The sequence below is a fragment of the Odontesthes bonariensis genome, chromosome 10 (genome assembly GCF_027942865.1).
Source record: "Odontesthes bonariensis isolate fOdoBon6 chromosome 10, fOdoBon6.hap1, whole genome shotgun sequence".
Classification (NCBI taxonomy): domain Eukaryota; kingdom Metazoa; phylum Chordata; class Actinopteri; order Atheriniformes; family Atherinopsidae; genus Odontesthes; species Odontesthes bonariensis.
In genome coordinates, this window is record NC_134515.1 from 18109637 (window position 1) to 18135159 (window position 25523).

The window sequence follows — 25523 nt, forward strand, 5'->3', positions numbered from 1 at the left end:
AAAAAGTTTAAAAAAAAGACATTGTCTGCAAGAGTATATGTTAATCAAATGCCTGTCTATATACATTAACAATCCCTTCACAGATGTGCAATTTACTAAAGTCACGTACACTAATGTGCACGTACACAAAGACAACAACTTCCTGAATCGTGTAATGAGCTGTGATCACTTGCAGCGGTTTTCAGAAATGCTCTACTGCCTGAAGCCCCGAAGATCAAACCTATGAAAAACCGGTTACTTTCAGTCTGTTCATAACATTCTGTACTGTGTAAGATGTTTTGCAAGGTGTTTTTTTATTTACAGAATTACAAAACTATTCTAGTTTTCTGTGTTGTTTTTCCAGTCTCAGTGTTTTGAAAGTTATTGCGATCAAACACAAAATGAGCAAAAAAAAAAAAACTCCTCAAAAAAAAGGGTTGCATTAACTGTCATGAAAAAAGTCACGCGTTAATAAAGAAAAATAAAAAAAAACATACTCTAATGTAAAGTTACATTTTAAATCTGATGTGATTTGTTGTACAGTAAATTTAGATGAAACACAATGAGGCATGCATGAGTGCTCTGCTGTGTTTAGTAGAAGGAAACAGAACTGAGGCTTTTCTCTTGTAGGAGAGCGGACGTCTCACGAGACTCTGCTATACTGCAGAAGACAGATATTGATGTCTAAACCCGAAGTAAACAGTCAGGAAGACTTACAAAAGACTCTGAAGGGCTCAACAATCTATTTTCATGATAAACCGCCAACAAGGTATTTTGCTTCGCTTGCATAATGCTTCATGTGTCATGTTTGTGCTGAGCACACTCAGGATTTTATTACCGTTTCCATACTTTGCTCCATTTCATTATTTTATTTTTTTAAACTATTTTCACCATCAAAGACAAATATAGCTCTGATGGCGTGACACAAGCATATATGCACCTTCGAGAAACAAGATGTTGCCTAATAATGGCCAGATCCAAAGTTCATGTGTTTTTTGTCATTAAGACAGATGCAATCAGCGTAGGGTGAGTCAATAATGTAAGACATGCCAGACATTTTGGAGTGACTACAGGTTTCAGATTAGTGTTTCATGTTTGTGGCAAAATCAGACTAATTTCTTAGGCTGTTTCACGTCATTATTAAGGCCCAAAGGCATGTCCTGGCCTTTGAGACCACACCATTGAAAACTGAAATGAAGCCATATGCCCTTTTCTAGTTTCTGATCTAAAGATACAGTACACCCAATGACTCAATGTGTTGTTCCACCCTTTCCGGCAGTTGAGAAACATCTCCAACAACATGCTACTGCAACTGCTACTGTTATTTCACCTGATGGGCGAGTCTGATACATCAAGTTTCGCAAGGTAAAAGAAGCGCTGAATGATAGTATTATTAGACTGATGGGGGTGAGACAGCGTGAAAAGTAAAACGATATTGAGAAAGCGCACTGTGGTACTATATAAAGATGACTCTGTAGCGTTCAACAACCCTTACTCATCTTTCCCAAATTACTTGTTAGAATTTACTCTGTTCTGCAATGTAAAATGATGAATAAAAACCTCTTACCTAAAACAGACACTTCTCATAAGTTTAAACGCTTTGTGGGTTTGTTGTTTCCTTACTACTTACATGCAAGTTCCCTAGGAAAAAAAGTAAATACTGGAAAACAGATTTTCAATCCTCACAGAGCTGTTGGTTTTTGCTGAGTTCATGAGCAGAATATACTAATTAATCTCTAAGCTTGCTGTATTGCACCAACACTTTGGTCCAGATTCAAATATCACAGCAACTCTCAGATAATTTGCCAAGAGATTTTTTTAGAGCCCCTCATACAGTATTCCCCAGTGGACAAAGTGCACTGACACTGACAAACCTTTTACTTTCAGGTCAGAGCTTTCATTTATCCTGTGAAGTATCCAAAGGTTTATTTGATAGATTGCACTCAAACTGTGTACAAATATTCATGTTTACCCACAGGATTAATTTGGATTACTTTGTTTGTATCGTTTTAGGCGCTTTTTACTGCTTCCTTCAGGTAAAAATGTGTTTTTAGAACAAATTCCTCTAAAGTTAATGAACTGATCATTAAAATATTGTTGTTGGCAGTATGAGTACGTTTGAGCTGTTTGGCAGACGTGCTGCTCACTGACTACAGATCTTTACAGATGACACACAGTTGAACAGAAGTACACCTATAGAATATCAACTTTCACCGTTGATTACACATAGTTTTTCTTATCATTTGATTTGAAAGGTATAAAACAAAACATGCTTTACAACCACGCAGGATGGGTAATCTATGTCGATGTGTTTCAAGCAGGAACAATTGAATTTGTTGAGATGGGTGGATCCTTACGAGGACAGGAAGCAGCAAAGCCATGTAGCCGCCACAGAAGATGGCAAAAAAGACAGCATAGACCATCAACAGGATGTAGGAGGTTGCCAGTGGGGAGAGCAGGTTGACCAAGCCACAGAGGATCAGGTAGGCTTTGTGGTAGTGATATTTATGGAACAGATTCCTGTCTGCCACCCAGCCCGAGGCCAACTGGGCGACGGTCTCTGTGATACCTGTAACAGTAGCAAAGGTAGACGGATGAGAGAATGAGAAACTGGTACAAAGTACGGCTACATTTTAAATGAAAATTTTAAAAATGAACAAAAATAAGCAATAGAGGGAGAAGTGATATTTCAAATAGTTTAATTCAATGTAAAATGAGAAGGAATTTGAAAGCTCAGTGATTTCAAAAAGCTGCTCAATGACAATGATCAGTCAAAAAAAATATGGGGTGTTATTCTTATTGCTTACACGTATAACAGACTACATTCAGGACTCCTTGGGACAAAACTAATGCAGTTGAAATAGAAAATCCTGTTTCCTGGCAGTTTACTTTAAAAAGCAATAATAAAAGAGAGTTGAGAGAAAAGTTTTTCTATATTTGGTAAAAATCCCTTTTTTTGTTGTTTGTTTTTTGGATTAAATAAAGAAAAATTGAATTAAAAATGCCTTAAAAAAATAGAAATCTTTACATTTGAGAATTAGAAAGCAGATAAAGACCAGCCAGAGATCTCCAGATAAAATGGTGAGGTTCATCCCTGATTAGAAAATGAATTGAAGGAGAAAAAAACTCAACTGCAAACTAAATGAGGATAGTTTACGAGTTTAAACATGTATATTTCTGAATTTCAAGTAGATAACTCATCTATAGTGGATTGTCTTGTAGCCTGTTACACTGGCACTGGACCAGACAAACAATAGCAGTGGCTGTTTCATTGTAGCCGACATGTCAACCAAGTCCAACATGAAGCAGGAAGATTTCAGTTAACCGCCGGTGCACTCTGGGAAGAAACTTTGTTTTCGTTTAGATATCGGATTCAGCTCAGAAGATTTTTGCTCCTTCATTTTTGATGAAATTTTCAACAAACATTAGATTATTATCTTGATATCGGTTACACCCCTTCTTTCCAAATGGATGACCTACAGGGGGGTTTTGTGAATTCTTAATACTGAATATTGCACCATGAACATCATCATCATCATCATGATCACTGTCAACATCACCATCATTTATATATCATCCCATTGAGATAAAGTATTTTTTCATTAAATGTTGGCTGTTGAGATAAATCTGTTGGGATTGACAGACAAAGTTGTAAATGCTGCAGCAGCAGAATGCAGTGGTCAGAACTGCACTGATCTGCACAGGTATCAAACGTGAAGTTGTTGTCCCTGTTCTTTGACACGAAATTGACATGTTCAGCTGTCAACATCTGCATTATCAAACCCAGCAAACTATTTATTACGCACACCATCTTTTCTGATTGATTGCTGGCCCTACTCGGGTATGATGACTGGGCAGATATGGACTGCTCTCTGCTGAGGTCAACTGGAACGCGATGCCATGCAGAAACTGCAGTGGTGTATTGACTGTCGCAGGAATAGCTACAAGCAGGCAGCGCTTAGCCACTAATCAATGAAACAAACTGGTTCTGTGCAGATCAGAGTAACCCATCCTTTGCACAGCCTCTGCAGTGCAACTCCACAAGCTGCATCCACTAACACTGGGCTTGAAACCACATCAGACCATGTTGAATATGAGTCTGCATAGAGCATGCATGCTTACACCAATTATTGTCTACATTTCAAAAGCAGATTATAAGTTATGACAGCAGTGTCCTCATTCTTTAAGAGCCTGAAGAAAGCCTGAATAATTCTACAATGAAACACTTGATCAGTGAACACCTCTGCTCTGCTTACCTAACAGGATCTAAAACGTTCCCCTTCACCGAGGTTAGAAAGATGACATGAGGCAGCTGTGCAATGTTTACGTGTCCTCCTTTTGTGACCTAAGACACGTCCTGGAGTGTCCCCTGCTTGCTTACAGACAAGTTGTGAGTTTGTTTGTGTGTTTTAGCCCCAGCAGGTTGGTTCAGCACTGCAGCTGTTCCTGTTCAAACTCAGTACAAAGCTGTTGGCCCCTCCAAGTAGCAGCGCATCAAGCTAAGTGCATCAGAGACATAGGTTCTGTCCAATTCTCTCCACTGGCCTTCAGGTAAAGAGGTTTTTAAGGTTGGTGCTAGATTAAATCAGCTATTTGATCCGACTTATGAAAACTCCAACAATCAATCATTGCACAAGTTCCTCCAACTGATCCAATACAACATTTACCATTTGTAAATTTATCTGGCCATTAACAGACCCTGGGGGGGCTCCAAGACACAGAGACATGCCAATCAATTTGTTATAGGTAGGGGCATTTTTGTCAAAAGATGAAAGCAAGGTATTATAACTGGCATGTTGGTTTTCACAGCTTTTTTGAAGCCACTGCTGGCTTGCCTCGCCCTTTCCTCTTTGTACACACTGCTGCCTCAGTGCTCCTCTGCAAAGCATCAGCCACTTTAGAACTGGACTCAAACAAAACTGGGAGCCCCTCTTGTCCACACGCCAACAACTTTACTCAGTTAGCTGTTGCTTAGCGACTCCAGTTAGCTCGAGCGTTTGTGGCGGAGAGCTGTGGAGCACACTGACCCGGATGATAGTGGCCTCTCCTTCCGTCAGCCAAGCTGATGACAACGCTGGGACAGAAAAAGAGGGACAGCGGGACACGAGGATTGTGGCTTTGTGGTGTGTGTAACACCCCATGTTTAAAGCTCTGTCTTTTTTTCTCCCTCATTACGGTGCACATGACCAGTGAATGTGACTGAACAAATGCGTCTAAGTCAAAAGAATCTAACAGTGCTGCTGCGTGCTGGCATAAGTTTCATAAGAGTTAACCCAAAGTGCTTTGGGGAAAATTTAGACAACTTTATCCTTTAGATTTCCGTCACAGCAGCATTATCTGACCCCGAGATTTGGCTCAATTCCTCAGAATGTGTTTCTGCGTCTTTGTGGTATACAGCTGCTGTTTCACATCAAATGCTGACAAAAGAATGCAATATTTTACATACATACATGTAAGGAAAATTACCAAAATTAGGTGTGATGCTGAAAAACGGTTGCATTCCTTACATCTTGGCTGGACTACTGTAAAGTTCTCTTAGTTAGTTGTCTAAACAGTTCTATGAAAAGATTTAGAAAATGCTGTGTTCCGAGTACTGACTGGTGCTGCCATGAGAGATCACATATTTCCTGGTTTTGCCTCTTTAAATTGGTTCCCTGTGTAATTTTGAATAGGTTTTAAACTCTTTCTTGTTACATTGAAAGCTCTGAGCAGCCTAGCCCCATCTTTTCTGGGAGCCTTTTGTCCCCTTTTATCCAAATACAGCTCCCAGACAGCAGGCCTGCTTGTGGTTCCCAGAGTCTCTGGGTCTAGATTGGGGGACAGAGTTTTTAGTTTACAGGCTCCTCTTCCACAGAACCAGCTGTCAGTCAGGTTATGGAATACCTACATCCTCTCCAAGCCTTTATTTGATTTCCTAATCTGCTGTGCACTATGTTTCTTAAAATATAGTTGTCCTTTATTTACTTTTAAACTTAATATTCAGAATGATTGTTTTAACAGTTATCAATGATTTACTGCTACTTGCAAATTCCCTTTATATGTGTTGTAATTCTATCTTTTCACTGTTTTATACCTTGCTTTAATTTTAAGTTTTGCTCTGTAAAGCCCCTGAAGTTGTGTTTGTTTTGGAAAAAATGCTTTACAACTAAAGTTAAGTTGAAGTACACAATTTGTTTCGAAGCTCAAAATGCATCCCCTGAAAAGAATATCTAAAATCTTACATGTCATTAAGAGCCGAATAAAGCCTTGCTGAATTTAATCCCATTACATACCGGAAAGATGTAATATGAAAACAGAAGTATATAAAATGTCAGTTCCTCTTGTGATCAACTGTAACAAATTAATTTGTGTTATAATTCTTATTTCGAAAGCACATTTCATCAAAGGTAAGACTGGCTGGTGCATCTGGCTGTCTGCTCACAACTGATTAGCAAGAGGCATATTATAAAACAGAAATGCACAACTGCATTTCAATTATTTACATGGCCTGACCAAGCACTAAAAGAATTACAAGTACATGTGGTGGCTGGTCGAAATGTTGATACTGTATTCTGGTCATATGGAAGGGGCCTCATCAATAGTATACTGCTGAACCCACCCGCCCTGGCAAGTGGACCAAAGTTCAGCTTTTATGTAAGCACATTCATTACATAAGACTGCAGAGTCTGAGCAGCTCACAAATAATTAATGCCTAAAAGTTGACTGAGCACTTCTTTGCATCGCTTCTAAGATCCAGTCTGAAAGAAACCTGGTGATACCCCCCTTCACAGTCTATGCAAAAACACAGAAATCATCTTCAAACACATTGGGGCAACAGTCCACAGTCTGTTAAATGAGGACTCTGTCAGATACACTCGTTTAAACTGAGCAACTTTGACTTTCAATGAAGTAATCAGGAAAAAATACCAAATTTAACCAGTACAATTACCAGACTTTGCATTTAGTTCAAAAAGCAGTTAACAACTTTTACACAATAAAATTACCATTGGGTGGTTTAACCTCTACTGATAACTTCTTTTCAAAAAAGACTCTAATGCATGTAAACTGGGACAAGGACGGTGGTCCAGTTAAATGAGGTTTAACCATAGCTTGACTCAGCTACGCATGTAACTGTAATGACTGATGGCTGCAAAGAGTTGTTTCCAGAACATCTCTGCCTCAGACTCCCCTTCACAAAGAGTAATCATGACATGCTAGGTTCAAAATAATTACATTATTAAATGAATATCAGGCCACAACAATCCGTGTTTTTGTTCGATCCAGTTTTGACTATTACTCTTCGTCTCCACCCTGTTATCCAAATATGGTCATGTTTTGCTCTAAAAGGATAAAGATGGTAGGATGGCAAAATGGTGTACTCGACATTTCAAAATGTCAGTTCACAAAGCAATGGTTGACACCACAGTGACTACATCCATCTCCTAGTATACAATCAATAGGTGGGTCTGTTTATGGTTGAAACCACATTATGTTATGACAAACTATATCTGTGTGTATACCTAGTTGCCTGATATGGCTGTGTATGTCTAATTTTTGGTTACACAGCTTATAATTCTGTAACTTTCTTGTCATAATTACTTTAGTTAAATGTTTTTCATATTTGAAATTGCTCATTTTCTTACTATACATGCATTTATGGAGACTTGAGGAAGTTTTTGCATACATTACTTAAGCGTTTAAACCTTTTACTGTGCAGATTAAACCCACATAATAAAAAGAGTATATTAGAAACTTTGAGAGATGTTGATTGTGTTTTGTTTTGCATAAGTTCCAATCTTTATGTTAACTAATCTTACCGGTTACTGATAGCTACTTGTTTACTGTACAGCTCTGGTAACAATTTTGTTAAAAAAAGCCAAAATATTTAACAATTTTTTCTAGTTTAAATAAACAAATATTCAGTTGGGTCTTTTGTCTAATGTAAGTCTCACCTGCTACAGAGATGATAAAGGAAGCATCCATGGCATCGATGCCCAGGGTTCTGGCTCTGGCAGACAGGTGGAAATAGGGGATGAAGTAGGCCAGCTGACTGAAGACCAAGGACCAAGTGTAGATGCAAAAGAACGGGTCCTTCAGCAACGAGAAATCCAGTGTTTTGTTTTTTGTGACGGTCACCTCACTCGGGATGCTGGCATGCGAGGGAAAGCCAACAATGGTGGAACCATTCATGCTGCTATTAAGCTCTGTTGGGCTGTCTGGAGTTGTGGGTTTGCATTGTTCCGTGTCATGGTGGGGCTCATGACCATTAACACCATTGAGGATCAGTCTGTTTAGTTCAGGGTTCAGTGACTGGTCCTCAGGTCCCTGAGTACATTTCCCACCCTGGTTATCTGTGTCCCTATGAAGTGGAGGAGAGGACTGGAGAGGGTCTGATTTGGAGACATCGTTGGATAAGTGGGAGGAACTGCTCAAGTAGCTCTTAGAGTATTCCTTCTCTGCAGAGCTCTTGATGGAAATAGCAGGGCTTTTTTGGATGGGTGAAGAGGTAGGTTTTGACACAGGTGGCCTCACTTTGATGGGTCGCAGAAGCATCCCAGAGGCCACGAGGTTCAGCATGAGACCACCGAGAATCAGCATTGCCCCTACAGGTGGCAAAGAGAGCTCAGGACCTAAAATCATTCTGACACAAATACTGACACATTTGTTGAAAATTTGTCTTGCCTACCTTGCCAAGCATATTTATCAAGAAGGAGCTGAGTAAATGGAGCAAGGGCAAAGGTTAAACCCATCCCTGAGCGCCCAATCGCATACGCTGTTGCCAGCCTTCTTCTGAAGTATAGTGCTGTAACCACTGAGAATGATTGGTATAGTAGTGCAAAGCCCATTCCTAAGAAGAGAAAACAAGGATGGCATGATCAGATTCTGTCAGTCATAAGTGGATAAGTGAAAAAAAAAATTCAAACAGTCAATGACCTGAAATAGATGTACCTCAGCAAGCTATTTTCAACTTACTGCATTTTTTAACTCACCAACTATCACTCCCATGCTGATGTAGAGGAATACTGCGCTGTTAGCGAAGATACTTATGAGGAAGCCTCCACTAACTAGCACTGCCCCTGTGATTGAGGTCACCCTGACTCCCACCTTGGCACAGGCCACTGAGGCGAGGGGTGCTAAAGACACAACCGAAAAGAAAGCACAAAAAAATGTAATTTTCTCGGTGAAATGAAACTTTTAAAGTTAGTTACTGTCAATTATGGGAATATCTTAGGTTAATCATTGCAAGTTACTTTTTTATTTTAACTTCTTTGTAATTCATTGTTAACATACAACTTGTAGTAAAACTATAGTTAGCCAATGTGCTACAATGAAGGGATCTCTTTCGGAAGCCAACTTAGAACCTGAAACCTGAAACAGCAGGTGAATCGTGTCATTTTGATATTCGTTCAAAACAGGCAAGTTTTACAGTGGCACACTGGTAACGGTGACTTCATTGCAGACGTATTGTTAGTAAGCTTTCATTTAAATCGGCAACTATGGTAGCTTTGGAGCCAAACGTATAAATGTAATTTAGAAATATACGCATAAATACAATAAAAAGCCTAACGTTGTGGTTCAGGTCCTGCGTCATTCATTACGGTACTGAAACATGCAACTCATCGACTATAGTTCCTTTTGTGAAGAAAACATTATTGCATACTGAGGAAAATACAGTCTAAATGTATGAGGATGTATGACCTAGAGAAAGCTTTTTTTGTTTGTTCGTTTTTTAAAATCAAACCTCCAGACAGACGTAGACTCGACATGATGGACCCTATCCAGCTGATGCTCTCTGCTGAGCCGCCAAACTCATCTTGGAATGCCACAAAAAAGATCCCAAAGCTTTTCAGCGTACCCATCACAAGGACATTCACCTGCACATACACAAAAATCAGAGTAGATTGATATTTTCCTGGTTCACTTGTTATCAGGACATACTAAAGCATGCAGTGCATGCATACATTAGTTTCCTACTCTTGCTGACAGAGAGGCTTTAACAATTACATTTATTTAGGAGAAAAAATATTCCAAAGCAATTTACATAGTGAATAATACTCAAGCTTCAGGGTAGTAAGAAGCATTTGTTTAAGTATCGAATGCTGAATTTATACAAAAGCAAAAAGCATTAGTAGAACAGGTAAAGAAGTGCAAAGAATCAGCCGCAATGCTGAATGGAGTCAGATACGGCCTGATTTTTCAGCAGGTTTCTCACAACCTTGGGTTGGGAAGCAGATGAAGGCAGTTTTAAAGCAGTAGCAACATGAATAACTGTGCGAGACAATCAGATTCATGGCAAATCCTGATAATGAGCTAAAATAAAGCCTTCACTGGAAAATAAAGAATCACAAATAACTCAGGTTCACATACCAGGAAACAATGCAGCACCACCATCCAGCCCCAACCTCCATCTGGAGGGTCTTCATACTGGATCTCTTTCTCCTTTTCCTTCTTTGACGTCATGGCATCCTTTCTGAACAGATTCATGATGGCCTTTGTTTCACTTGGATGCAATTCACAAAAAACAAACAAAACACAGCTGTGATTTTCAAACATCTACCATTTAAAGTGAAAAGAGATGACCCATATTCAAAGATGATTTACTAACATCATGTTATAGTACAGAATGAACCTTTATAACTTTATAAGTCAGTCAGCCATGTAACAGGTCAGTGACAATACAACCAAAGCTGGTTACTTTTCCACCTCTTTTGCCCTTATTAGAGCTACTGCACTAGACTGAATGTCTAAGCAGTGTTAACATTAAGCTTGTGTGTATCACAGAAAGAGCAAATATATAATCGTGTGTATCTCTAAGCTTTTAGTCACTAACGGCATGTCCTCTGCATGTTGGGCTGATGATGTTTTAACTATGTCGTAATTCAGCGTGGCAGAAAAGAACATTGAAGAAAAACAATCCTGTTCCAAGAGGCAAATATAATGAGTGATATAGATAACTTCACAGAGGAAAAACCTGGTTCTGAGAAGGACCTTCTCAAGAATTCCGGACCATAGTGTCTAATTATTGTGTCTCAGTGTCTCATAATTACTGACTAACTCTTGTTGTTTTTTTCATGTCATATTGTCACAGAGGCCCTTTTTATAAACTGGTCAAGAACTGTGTTTCTCAAGCAGAAACATAATAAAGTTAAACAGCCATTTTCCCGCTCCTTACGATGATTCAAGGTATCCAGCAAAGATTTTGACTATTGCCAGCACTATGGAGGAATTATGTTGTGGTTGCTCTTGTGTTTTTTTTTCCATCTCCTGCCTGTACAAAGGGCTTCCTGCTGATGTGCAGGAGTCTTTGCAGGTTATTATAAATCGCGGTCATGGATTATCCAAGTGCAATACAAAGACAACGAGACTCGCTTGAGTTTCTCATCTGAAAGGCTTCTTCAGTTTGCTGTATGCACACATTCCCTGACTATTTCACACCATTAAACAGCTGGAGGGTGTAATGCCGCAGAAAGCAAGAAGCAGGAAGAAAAAAACTTGCAGCACGAAAACATGAATGTAAACAATGTAGATTGCAAATATCTGTCTATATAAAAAGGATTAATTAATTAAAGAATACTCAAAATGGGTTTTTCATGACAAAGAAATTATTTAAACTCAAAATCAAATTTTTCCCATATGATAATTTTTTCATCTGTCTTGCAAAAAACACATGACCCATCCACATTGTCCCAATCATAAAAAAATAAGGTAGTTTTGGAGACTGAACTTTGAAACCTCCTGGTTAATAATAGAAAACTGTTTATAACTCTTCCTGCACTCTGGGGCATCCAGTAACCTTGTATCCAATCCAATGTCCCCCTCCCTGAATTTTAAGTTTCAACGGAGCTAGTGCTGAATGGTGGGCTGTGTCTTATCAGGCCACTAAAGCTGACCAATCAGAGGAGACTTTGCCTTTTGAGAAGGATGTCTCCCACCGAGGCAACTCTTTGGGAACAAGTTTATGGGAACTTTGAATCTAACATCCAGACAGGGTTACTTAGCATACACCAGGCTACTGTAGAAATCAGAACAAACCCTGCGTGTAAATTCCCTGATGACCCACATGATTATAACTCGGTGTTTGTGAAGGCATACGGCAAATTTACACAAAGACGATGACAGTGGCTAACTAAGAGAACTGATCACTGAATGTTCTTGTAACTGATGTCCATCCATATTGTTGTGGCAATAGTTTGTGTGTGTGTGTGTGTGTGTGTGTGTTTATATACGGAAACTACTAGAACCAATGAAGTGGACACTTAAGCAGTAAGACTGGTGCCATGTGAAATGCACCTGAACTTTTGCTCGTCTCTACAAGGAAAAACCGAGAAACAGAGCCCACAGATGGATGCTGAAGTGGTGTCCAGGGCCTGAGAAAAACTACAAAGGGAAGCACATGCACTAATCCCCAGAAGACAGAAAAATGTGCACTGCAAGTGATGAGTTAGAGCAGTGGTTCTCAACCGGTGGGGCCCGCCCCCCTGGGGGGGCGCGGACACTCTCCCGGGGGGGCGCGAGTAGACTACAGGATGAGGGAAAAAAAAAATCGAAAAAAAAATAAAATAAAAAAAATCGGAAAAAAAAAAAAATCACGAAAATTCCCTCCTCCAAAATGCAAGAAGTTGGACTATTGTTTGACTAGTTTCATTTCAAATTTACCAGGGGGTAGTATTTTGAGCCTGTGACGTCACGTAACGTCACGTAACGTCACGTAACGTGTCGTGGGGGTGGGGCCGTGAAGGGGGAGGGGTGGTGTTGGGAGGAGGGGGGGCCCCAACTGCAATGAACCATCTTAGGGGGGGCCCCGCTTGCAAAAGGTTGAGAACCCCTGAGTTAGAGCAATACATCATCTTTACCTTCCTGTTACTAATTCACCAGTGTACAACAGTGACAGCTGACCACATTCCTGCAACATGCCAAAGCTGAGGCAGAGGTAGGCCTACGCTTTCAGCTCCATGCATCTAACAGAAAGGTTGATCAATCTGACCAGACTGAATATTATGAAACCTAATGCAGAGGTGGAGCATGGGAAAAGGAAGAACCCATTCAATTCTGGTGTGGATTAGCTTATATCTGAAACGCGGTTTACTGATTGCTTTGGAGTGCATTCCTAGTTGGGTTTTAAAACCAGGTAACCCTTAACTCTGCAACGTTTTATCATACTGCTGTAGTTTGTTTACATTCCCCAGGACTTTGCTCTCGTGTCATTTGTTGCATTCTCCCCAAGAGATCTTCTGCATACTGTGGAGCCGACCTTTAAAACCAGCCAGCGTTACAGTCCAAAGATGAACGGACGTTTGTGTGCTGGTGTGCTGATTCAGCAATAAATGTTTCTAAAAAAAATCCTTTATTTCAATGATGATTGTTGAAAAATCTTACATGATACCAAGCTTCTCAACTGGCTGAAGCTGTATGTGCAGTCTGCGAGAGCCACATAAACCTATTTAGTGTTTTCTCCTTGCAAAAATAGGTTAGCTGCTATCATTCTGCTGCACCCGAGGAATAAGACCATGTGGCATCAGATCAAATATTAATCATAAGCTCTTCAGAAACAGACCGGAGCATGGCTTATGCGTTTACGCTAAAAACAAACAAACAAAAAAATCAACAATGTAGTAAATGTAGTTTTTCAGTGAATTCATGATCTACCCTTCACCTATGCCACAATTGTGAGGGTCCTGGCTGATCAAACATAGGATCAGTTGCCCTCTGCTCACCTAAACTGCCCTGCACTCAGCCGAAAAGAAGTGTGCGATATGGTTACAGTGCAAGAATACTGAGCGGAGCTGTCACAAACTCTGCACATGCATGACAGCAACACTGTCACACTTATGGTGAAATGTATTTGCAGGATAACAGTGTCACTCTGTACTTAAAACGAAGTGATTAGCAATCAGTCACATTTAATCACGTGCATGTATAGTCTGACTGTGGGAGGAAGGCCACACAGCTTGTGAGAGAACGTGCAAACTCACAGAGAGACGGAATAAGCTAAAACCTGAAGGCACATTTGAAACTTCCCACTCCATGACAACAACGCTGTACCATCTAAATAAAACGGCAGTTTGTAAATAGAGAGCACCTAGCTCCGTCACACCTGAGTGTAACTTCAAATTATTCTGTTGACACTGTCTTACTGAAAAATAATAAGAACAAGTCAAAAATTATTTCTTAAACTGTCTCGTTCATGCTGCCAACACGTGGGGTGTGTTAACTTTGTCTCAGATGACAGAAAGTGAAGTCACCTTGAAAGAAGTACAGTAGGGGGTGTCATAAAAGTTGTGTTTTTCACAAGACTCTTGTAACTCTGTCCGACTTAGGCGTGCATAAGAGGGCAGGACCAAATTAGACAAAGCACAGAGCGGATTAAAAGTGGAATGAATTGGGCAAGTGTAGTGCAAGGAAAGTATTTCCCCTCAATGTGGTGTTAACAAATTGTCCTCCAAGTGCTTGAGTGCATGTTCATGAATGTGAGTCTGAGGGTATGAGCGATAGTGGATTGGTTGGTAGAATTAACACCATGTTACCACAAACTAATACCAGTATATTCTCTAATCAACTTCAACAATTTTCATCTAGTCTAATCTAGGCTTTTACCAAGGTTAGTCAGTAAATATCTTCCAAACTCCTTCCATATTTGACCTATTTTTCCATTTATAGAGCCATAAATTAAAAAGCATTTCCAGGCAGATACTCTTAACAGATATTTTTGTGTGTTTGATTTTGTGATATTTCCCTGTCTAAAGGCCTGATTTATGAGCCTTTGACTGTGAATGATATCTATCTTTTTGGTGTATGACACCGTTTAATAAAATAAACAAAAAACAAACAATCTAAACTAAGAAAAGTGAAAACAGAAATCTTAAAGGTACAGTGCTGAGTTTTCTTGTGAGACTGAAAACTGGTGCAAAAAGCTAGCCTGCTAGCTCGTTCACCAATCCACAAAACCATAAAACAACAGTTGACTATTTGAGAATGGTATCAGTTGGCTCTTGGAAGTCAAACCAATAAGCATGTTTCCCAATAAAGTATGTCAAACTACTACTTGAAGAGGAACTCGTAGCCTCAAGAGTGTTGCTATGGTGATTGTGGATTTCTTAGAGATTACCACTATGCAGTTGTTACTGTTGAGATTTATCAAGATGGGGCATGGGCATGTAAAATGGTTATGGTTACTTGTAATCATAACTATCACAACATGTTTCAATCTACATACCAAGAGGAATCTTTTAACAGGATGTACTTTCTGAAACGTTTGTTGTGTATCATCTGCTTGCCTAACGCTCAGTGTCTCACATCCTTTTGAAAGTCTATGCTCATGTCCTTAACACAAACCAATGGAGACAAGTTAATAGATAGTAGTACTTTTCACTAGTCTAATGCACTTCATTTCCTACCTGCAGTGTTTATGAATGAGACCACGTCAAAAGGATGAATGTTAACATTAGCTTGCATCTCATTTTAACCTATAACTTCAATTTTAGTTTGGCTAACTGACAGGGAGGAAAGCCCAGAACAGTCAAACTAAACCTTGTTAGTCAACTTTTAAAGTGAGATAACTTCTGTGTTACCTGTTTACTTTGATATTACACCTCATTTCCACATATTTGCTAACTATATGCCCTAGTGTTCAATGTCAGGAAATACATTACAGATCTGCATTAAGCTAAAGTAATGGATTTGATGTATCATCATCTACAGAATGCAAACATCACACGAATCAAGCAAAACACATAGCAGCAGTTTGGCCAAAGGTTTTGACTCTGGCCCAACAGGGGTCCTGGAGCGAATCCGAGAGTTTCAACATCAACTTAAAGGTTATCCTGTCCTGTACACACATGATTGCTGAGGGCTTAACTGATTACACAGTCGGACAAAAACAATTCTGTGCATCAGTGCAATAAAACCACAGACTCATGTATTGCTATTTTGTCATGTAATACTCATGTATTACATGACAAAATAACAAACAAAGATGTCAAGTTTATTTTCAGTTACCGAACAAAGAATTTCTGGTTTAAGCTCCATTTTTAAATGGAATGGACGTCAAATACTGCAGCTCATAATCGATTTGGGGTAGCTATATCAACTCAAAATACAGCTGCGTGACTCAACACTCATCAATATATTCTTGTTTTAGTGTACAAGAATAAAGAAAACATTTGGGATATAAAAGTCTTGACCTTAATCCAGTAAAAAAAAAAACGTTCTTGAAGCACCTGAGGTTAGTAGTTCATGTGAGAAAATACACCAACGTCTAAGAGCTGAGACTGTTCTGTCAACAGTTAGATTTTAATGCAGTTTCTGTCACTCCAGCTACCCAAAGCAAAGATTCACCTACTTTTGTCACTCACAGGTATGGAATACAGCATCTTTTATCCCTAGACAAAAATGACCTTACACAATATTTTAAGAGTTATGATATAATGATAAGTTAGATCATACATATACAAAAGCATTAAAAATCCTACAGGTTTTACAAATTGTCATGCGTCACCATATGTGCGGCCACAGAGAAAAGGACAGTAATTATAAAAAGTTTGGGATGCTGTGTAACAGAATGCAATTATTAGCAAACTGCACAAACCATTGTTATATTCAAAATTAGAAAAGATATCAAATGTGGAAAGTGAGACATTTCACAATTTCATAAGAAAAAAAAAATCAACTCATCTTGGATTTGATGGCAATAAAATGTCTTAAGAAAATAGACCAAAGGCAACAAAAGGCTGGGGAAGTAAGTGGTCATATGAAGAAACCGCTGAAACTAATTAGATTAAAGCTGCCGTCGGCAACTTTTTTTTAGTCATATTAGCTTGAATTGTCATGGGATTCTGGAAGTAGGATATTAAATAGGCTGTTTAGGAAAAATCCCGAATTCTGTAGCTCTCTCTGAAGCCTGTAATCGTGCTCGAAAAAAATCGAGCGCTCCCGGCTGTTTTTAACCAATCACGTTAGGTTTATTATTGATCTATTATCTGAGCAGAACAGTCACCAACCACGTCTTCCATGCTGAGCGTGAGTCTGCCCCCAGCTTGTGTGCGCGCACACTGGTGTGAACTCACGTGCACAACCTCGTCCACAGAGGGAGAGGGACCTGAAAGTTGTATCAGTTTGAATTTTCCGACTTTAGACTCGGAATTTTGAAAACCTGCCGACAGCAGCTTTAACTGAAAACAGGTCAGTAATATAACTGGGCATAAAAAGGGCACCTTAGAGAGACAGAATCTCACAGGTAATGATGGGCAGAATTTCAGTAACCTGCAAAAATCTGCATCTGTAAATAGTGAATCAGTTTTAGAATGATGTTCCTCAATGTGCAAGGTACCTGGCAGAACATCAATATTGTAAGCCTGTGATCATCAGGCCCTCGAGCAAGAAAAATGCATAATTCTGTCATTGAGATCACTGCACGGGCTCAGGAACATGGTCTGTGAACACATTTCACTGTGCTATCCACAAAGAGAGGTTAAAGGCCTGTCGTGGGAAGAAAAAGTCATACGTGAACATGATCCAGAAACGCTGCCATCTTCTCTGGGCCAAAGCTTGTTTAAAATGTAGTTGAAAAATTTCATTATTTTTGAAAATCAGTAACGCCATGTCCTCCAGCACGGCTTTGTAGTAGAAGAGTCTAGGCCTGCATGCAATTCAGACCTTTCAACAACTAAAAATATTTGTCTGGTGACGATACAACAATAACAAAAAAGACACATGACAAACAAGATTCAAGACTGTCGAGCAACTATGGAGCTTAGGGTTGGACTTTGCCGTGAGGACCCTGCGGCAGAAAAGCTGTAACCTGTGAGAAACATCCACAGAAGCCCTGCTGTGTTGATTTTTTTCTGGAAACTGACCTTTACTTCCATCCATCCATCCATTATCTTCCGCTGGTCCGGGGATCGGGTCGCGGGGGCAGCAGCTTGAGCAAAGAGACCCAGACGTCCCTGTCCCCGGCCACTTCCTCCAGCTCTTCTGGGGGGACCCCGAGGCGTTCCCAGGCCAGCCGAGAGACATAGTCTCTCCAACGTGTCCTGGGTCTTCCCCGGGGCCTCCTCCCAGTGGGACGGGCCCGGAACACCTCACCGGGGAGGCGTCCAGGAGGCATTCTCACCAGATGCCCGAGCCACCTCATCTGACTCCTCTCGATGCGGAGGAGCAGCGGTTCTACTCCGAGCCCCTCCCGGATGACCGAGCTTCTCACCCTATCTCTAAGGGAGAGCCCAGCCACCCTGCGGAGGAAACTCATTTCGGCCGCTTGTATTCGCGATCTCGTTCTTTCGGTCACTACCCACAGCTCGTGACCATAGGTGAGGGTAGGAACATAGATTGACCGGTAAATCGAGAGCTTCGCCTTCTGGCTCAGCTCCTTCTTCACCACGACGGGCCGGTGCAGAGCCCGCATCACTGCAGACGCCGCACCGATCCGCCTGTTAATCTCCTGTTCCATTCGTCCCTCACTCGTGAACAAGACCCCGAGATACTTGAACTCCTCCACTTGGGGAAGGATCTCATTCCCGACCCGAAGAGAGCATTCCACCCTTTACCCCTTTACTTGAATACAATAATGATTTGTCTGCAATGCAGACCCTCACATACCCTTATTCCAAGTATGAAAGTAGCAATGTGTATATCTGCTGCCTGGGTTCAAAGCCAGCAACCATGAATAATAAAGGATGGGGACCCAATCGACAACACCCATAGAAAACATCCATAGCCTATCTCTCACAGGCATCTTGCTTGGCTAGTTTGGTCAAGTTGAAGAATGGCAGCTTGTGTCCCCACCTTCACAGTGAGCTCATAGAGCTTCTCTACAGAATTCATGTCAGACCATAATCGAGGTAACCTACAGGTGTATACAAATGCAGCTCTAAATGCTAACTGATGCCATTTTGTAGGTCTAATTATCATTTTGATCTTAAGTCCAGGAGGCAGTTTTAATGGCTAAAGTAACAGTCATCTTATATTTTCGTCAATGCATCACATTTAGATGTTCGATGTTGGATCAAATGTTGTTTTAAATGTTTAAAATGTCAGATTAAACCAATGTAAAGTATTGATTCAGGGACATCTTTCAGCATTTCATATATGCAACTTTGCACACCTAAGCTGTGCTGCCAAGTTCTTTGAAGAGACAAGAAGCTTTGTTCTGACAATCCTTCCAAACAAGCCATACTTTAACATGCTAAGTGGAGTCCGTAGAGTTATTCCTGGGAATATTAACAACTTTCTTAAATGTTTTCCACTTGTGAATAATCTTTCACACTTTAAAATAAATGGGCTCGAAAATGGCCTTATAATCCTTTCTAGATTGACACTGATGTCTTTCCTCTTTGGCATAGTGTCAACGCGCACCTGAAGGCTCCAGAGCAACAAACTGAGAAAAATTCTGCTTTTATAGAGGTGATCACACTTGCTGATGATCAATTAAACAAGGGTTTTTGATGAGCAGCCCTTGGCGGCTACTTACCCTCTTAATTCCACATGTACACGTGTAATACGCCCAGTAGAGTTGTTCGTCTGAGGTCGGTTACTTATTTCTAGTAACTTTTTCATTTTTGTTTTTGTATTACTTTCACCTCTCTATTCAAACAAACTTGCTTTTCTTATGAATTGTGTGTAAGGTAATCTAGCTACTTTGTACAGAAAGTGTCAAACGATGTGTTAAACACGCCTTCTTCTCTAAAAACATTGTTCTTCTCTAAAAACATTGCGCCTGAAGAAGAGCGCTTAAATAAACCAAGCCTGACCTTAACTACCGATGAAGTGCATGTTATTCTGGCTCAAATTTGAGGTTTTATCGATCCAGCTGTCACAAAAAAAGTAAAACCCTAGTCCAGCAGTACAACACCTTGAAGAAACAGAGCAGTTGAGGCTAATGGGAGTCTAATAGGTTTTACAGTAATGATATATAATCATAAAAAAATTAGAAAAAGTTCATCTAAGATCTAAATATTTAACCTGATGATTGTGCAGGAGAAAAGTTTGTCTTACATGCTTCTCTTGGTCCACTGAGAATTAACTTCTCTTCCTCCAAAATCCCAGCTACACAAATGCCTCTGATAACAGGAAACCCAGATCAAGTGAGCTAGATGTCTATATGTTGCTGACATGTGAACTGTAGCCACAAGCATTTACACCTGCCACCTTCCCCTGTCTAGCAAAAGACCCAACTCACCAGGTTTGACGGGTTTTACAACATTATTTGCCAACATGCTTTCTGCATTCTACTATACACTGTAAAAAAAAAATGTAATTTTACAGGAAATATTCTGTAATTTTTCACAGATTTTTCCTGTTTTCCAATCAAACAATGGAATTCCAGTAGATTTACAGATATTTTTTAGTAATTTTAGGTTTTATGTTTAAAATTACAGTTAATTATCCGTAATGTAAGATTACATTAATATTATGTTTTTTAATGACAGTTTATTGTATTTGTACATCTTTATCTTTAATTTTACATACAATTTTCTGTATGTTTTTACGGGTTTATCACTTTTATTAAAACAATGTAATAACTGTAAATTAACGGATACTAGTAGTAATTTCAATATTTACCTTTAGAATTACATGTAATGACCAATAATATAATTTACATTATTTCTATGTTTTTTACAGGTAATTTAACATGTTTCTTTCATATTCAAATGTAATTTTACATCAAATGTGATGTAATTTTACAGATCTTTCCTAATAATTTTAATCAAGAAATGTATATAAAATTACAGAAATCTATAGTTATTTCCACAAAATTTCAGGTTATTTAGCATTTATTTGAAGTGATTTCATGTTTTTTAACTGTACATTACTGAAGAAATACAATTGAAAATGTTATTTTACGGAACGTGTACTTTAAATAATGCAGTTTTACAGAAAGTATTCCGTATTATTACAGGTTGTAACCTGTAATAATACTGCTGACCAATGTGCTGACCAACATATCATTGGGGTCATCAGGTGGGAACCTCTTTTCATTAGTGTTTCGTCTAGTTGCCTTAATTTTTCTTCAATACCTGCAGCTAAGCTTCTTAATACTTAGTTATGTCGCCACGTATACCAGCCTTGTGACAGACTAACCTTACAACCTGACAAAATATGCCCTAGAGTTGCAGTACCTGAACATAACGGGTCTCCATTTACCCAGAGTTTTAGGTTCTGGGGAGATGGCAATACATCGTATTTTGCCCCTATCAAAAATCTAATACTCCTTTCCTACATACTCCACAGCTCTTTCCAACTAAGCTTTTTCTTCTCTACACCTTCCCAATTCAACCACCGTCCCTGCTTAGCCTGAGCCACAGCCTTTGTGCCCCATAACATTTCCTCCTGTCTACGAACCTGCTCAACAACTAGCTTTCTCTTCTCCTTGGGACCTGCTCTACTCCCCGGGCCAAGCCCCAAGCCTCCCCGGCCTATTTGCACATTACCCACAATCTCTGCATGTCTAAGAGCAACCACTACTGGCACTGTAGTAAACATTTGCTACATCCAGAAATATAACATGCAAGTCTTTCTTCTCAATCTTGGCTGTCTGAATCTGATGCCAAATCATGCTAGTGTGCTCTAAACACCCTGCGAAACCTGGTATTCCTGCCTTCTGCACAGTAGTATCTATTAAGCTTAAAACCCTAGTTCAAGCTACAGAAGTTGTTTTTTTCCCTTCTATATTCGCTACACTGTAACTTGGTAAAACTCTGTCAGTTTAACTGGTCAAAATGCATGGTAGAATGTAAATAACTACTATGTCCTGGACATAATTGTATTTGTGTATATAAATAGGTATGGTTGTCCTTTACTTTGATTCAAAGTAAAAGACTGAGGAAGAGTGTCATGTTTAATGTAAAGATACTGCATTTGAAAAACAAAAAAAAACCTCAAGTCATTGTGTACCAGTTGTATGCAGAATGTATGTTATAATGTTAAAATAATAATGATTATATATATATTTTATATTTATTGTGTGTGTTAGGGAGAAGGAGTTGCAATATTTCCTTTTTTTTAAATAATAATAATGTGTGTGTGTATATAATATATAATAAAAATAAAATATTTTCATTTATGTATTTATTTTCATTAGAAACGCACTTCATTCACTTCATGCAATCAATCTATGCAGATTTTTCTGTTCAAATTTCAAAGTTGGCGCCTATTTCTAGTTAGCTTCGTCCCGCCCAAAACGACCAACCGGCCAAGTTTGATGAACACAACGCTCCTTCAAACAGGTTCGTAGCGGGCATGTCATGAGTCAATCACATGAAAGACGTGCCCTAATAGGAATTGACCTCATGATCTCCAAGGAGGAGTATGAGACACCCACAATGGACATTGTCAACCAAACGCTTTTATAGGTAAGTGTCCCAGATAACGCATGTGAACGATATTTTAATTCATTTTCATACCTCCAGTGGACAGCATTGAAGCTAACGTTAGCAGCCCTCGAGTGGACAGCCTTGAAGCTAACGTTAGCAGCCCTCGAGTGGACAGCATTGAAGCTAACGTTAGCAGCCCTCTGATAAATTGTTACCATTATATAAGCTGTTAGCAGATAACTATCGTTTTGTATAGTTTTGAGACTAAGTGACTGGTGGCAACCAGGACATTTTATTTGACAGCTGAAGTATTAATTGTTAACATGCGCTTTCGGTCAAAGCCTTTTCTAACATGGCCAGATGTTAGTCGTAATTGTGTTGCTCTTTGCTGATATATGTTCATAAAAGTTGTTATCCGTGATATGAATGCGGTCAAACTGCTGTATGCTGCTCTGTGTAATGTCCCACTCATCCTGCATGAGATCTAAGTTTTTTTTGTTTTGTTTAATTAGTTTTGTTCGAGCATTAGCATGCTAAATTAGCCTGTTCACTGCTGTCTTCCCTCGCAAGAGTCTACTCTGTTTTTTCACCATAAAAGTTTATTTCTTTCTATCGCCCCAGGTGTGGAGATGTTTGTTCGTTTGTGTTTAAAATAATGTTGTTAATCTCTGGCTCTGCCCTGTACAAGTTTGTTGATGCTAAATTATACAGATGCCTTCTGAATGTGATATTAGTCTATTTGGATTTAAACGTTAAACTGCGATAGTGAAATGTGGGTTTTTAGGTTACCATATTAAGTTTGGTTGCCTAATTGTTGAATCTATTTTTTTTTTTTAAAGCAAAACTTTAAATACTGAAGCATTGAAAGCAGAAACTTAACCTGTTTAAAGGACCAGTGTATGTTATTTCTTGTAATTTAATTTTACTGTACTAAATTGATTATTTTATTGTAAGATTTAAGTTAAAAAGCCTTTTCTAGCTCACACACAGCTCACGATTTCTGTGTTTCTGTTTGTCACCGCAGTTGCCAAGTAAAGATTTAGAGATCCAGTCCTGACTCCTACGTCTCCTTTCAAACTCGGGACACAACAGAGACATACAATGGAGATGGGTACATATATTTAATATATGATAGAGGATGACTCCCAGTGATAATGACTACTCAACCCAATGAGACACAACAAAGACTGTGCTTCTCTTGAGTGGAATTACTTTCCTATTTCCTTGGAGATGGTAAGGACAAATAACATTTTTCCAATCCATAAAACTAGATTCGAGCTTGCAATTAAAACCTGTGCAGATGGACATACTTCCTACCTGTCTCAGGGGAGATGCACTGGCTGTCATTACCACCAGAGGTGCAGCAAGACTACGATGACTATAGATAAATTACATTTTTGGTACATGTTAATTTGTGAGCGTTTATTAGCTTTGGACAGAGCCAGTCTGACCTTTTTTCTCCTGTTTCTCCATATGTGTGTGTGAGCTGCTCGTATTGATGTCATGCCTGTAAAAAAGCAGACTTCGACCTGGAGAAGGTAAGACCATATTTATTTCTCTGTAAAACTCAGTATATAACTGCATGAATCTATTTCGGAAAGAGAAGTGTTATCAAGATCTGTGATTGACATGTTTAAAGTTTTAATTTGAGCAAATCTTACTTTTAAGAATATAATGTTGATAGGAGTAATGTGCTGAGTGTAATCTCTAAAGAGAATGTTTATCACTCTTTATTTCTGCTCTTCTGTGTCTCTTAGTTTGGAAATAAAGTGGCACATTGTTGGCTTTGCTAGAAATGCTCAGCAGCTTGTGGATCACAAGGCAGACCCCAGCAGCCGAGCAAGTGAACAGACCCCAGCAGCCCAGCAAGTGAACAGACCCCAGCAGCCCAGCAAGTGAACAGACAGTTTGAAATGATCTGACGATGATACGCGCACAGTATGTATTGCCCAAATTGAATGTATTCTAAAATTATTTTTACATTTGTTTGATTTGCAAGAAATGGTTACAAAGTTTAATGGCCATGACCTAAGTCCAAATATTGCTGATCGTCTTCATAAGCTCCTCTTGTGCTTCACAATTGTGGAACAGAGTCCAGCTCCCAATCCACATTCATTGCATTGAGAAAAAGGCCTCAAAATTACTAGGGATGCACCGATGTATCGGCTCCTCCGTAACTCAGTGGGGTTAAGCACTTTGGATCGCCTTGTTGCTGAAAAGTGCTATATAAATACATTTCACTTCACTTCACTACACTATATGGCACTGAAAGGATCAGATATTTAGCTAAATTACAATAAGACTGAGTTATTAAGTGCATATAGACACCTTAATCTGACAAGAAATTGGATTGATACTGTTACTCGGATCGGATTAAGACCCCGAGATAACTCGGTTGAAAGTCAAATTAAACTTGCTTGTAGACGCTGAAGCACGTGGTGAATTAGACTTTGCGTTCTGCGCATGCTCGAGATTTTTTTCCTGGGGGTGGGAACCGTAAAGGCTGATTCTTACTCGGCGCAACCTCGCTCTTACTAGCTGGTCGCAAATGGCGCAAACGGTCACGTGACCCAAAATTCCGCCACGCCCCCCGTCGCAAGCTAGAAAATCCTCGCGCGGCGCAAGGGCGCGCACACAACTTTTTTTCTGATTTCGCGCGCGCTCAACCGGAAACAGCTGACCAAGAAAAAGAAAAAATGAACACTGTAGAGACCGCGGTGACCGAGAGGGTGCGCCTCTACAAACATCTGTACGACACGTCTATGAAGTTACACTAGGGCAACGTTTGACAAAGTTCGTCTTGTTGCAAAGGACGAACATTCCACCTTCTCTTCTGTTTTTGCCGCAGCCGCTTAGCTCTGAGATACATATACAGTTCTACACCCAGAGTAAATTCATTCCGCATCAGATGTGCCAGCCTCTGCTGACGTGACACCACAGGTGGCATTGTGTATGCTTTCTTCGTATGCTTTTCAGCTTGTTTCCTCAACAGTGACGCTCGCTGGTCTGGAGAGAACTGCAAATGTGACGCATTCTCGGCGCAAACTGTGCTTATGAGCTGAAGGAACTGTGAAGGGGCTGGCGCTTTCGATGACGTCATTAATGGTTCTCGAGCCGTTTGCGCCGAGTAAGAATCAGGCTTAAGTCGCCAGGGACGCAGGAACACATTTTCACCAGGGGGTGCTGGGGGGGATTCATTTTTTTTAGATGCAATTTCCTGCATTCTAATCAATTTTAGGGTGAGGAATAGCGAATCCA

The 25523-nt window shown here is 39.7% G+C and overlaps 1 protein-coding gene across 3 annotated transcripts in view; it reads right to left on the reverse strand.

The window, feature by feature from the left end:
- slc16a4 (solute carrier family 16 member 4) overlaps positions 1-25523 on the reverse strand; it is a 33988-nt gene that overhangs the window by 4795 nt on the left and 3670 nt on the right. For all 3 annotated transcript variants that reach the window (XM_075476628.1, XM_075476626.1, XM_075476627.1), the window contains 6 exons: positions 10327-10459; positions 9701-9833; positions 8949-9092; positions 8645-8806; positions 7911-8561; positions 2337-2548 (listed from right to left, as the gene is read on the reverse strand). In XM_075476628.1, coding sequence (XP_075332743.1) covers positions 2337-2548; positions 7911-8561; positions 8645-8806; positions 8949-9092; positions 9701-9833; positions 10327-10443 — 1419 coding nt within the window. In that variant the 5' untranslated portion in view covers positions 10444-10459. The remainder of the gene's footprint in view (positions 1-2336; positions 2549-7910; positions 8562-8644; positions 8807-8948; positions 9093-9700; positions 9834-10326; positions 10460-25523) is intronic.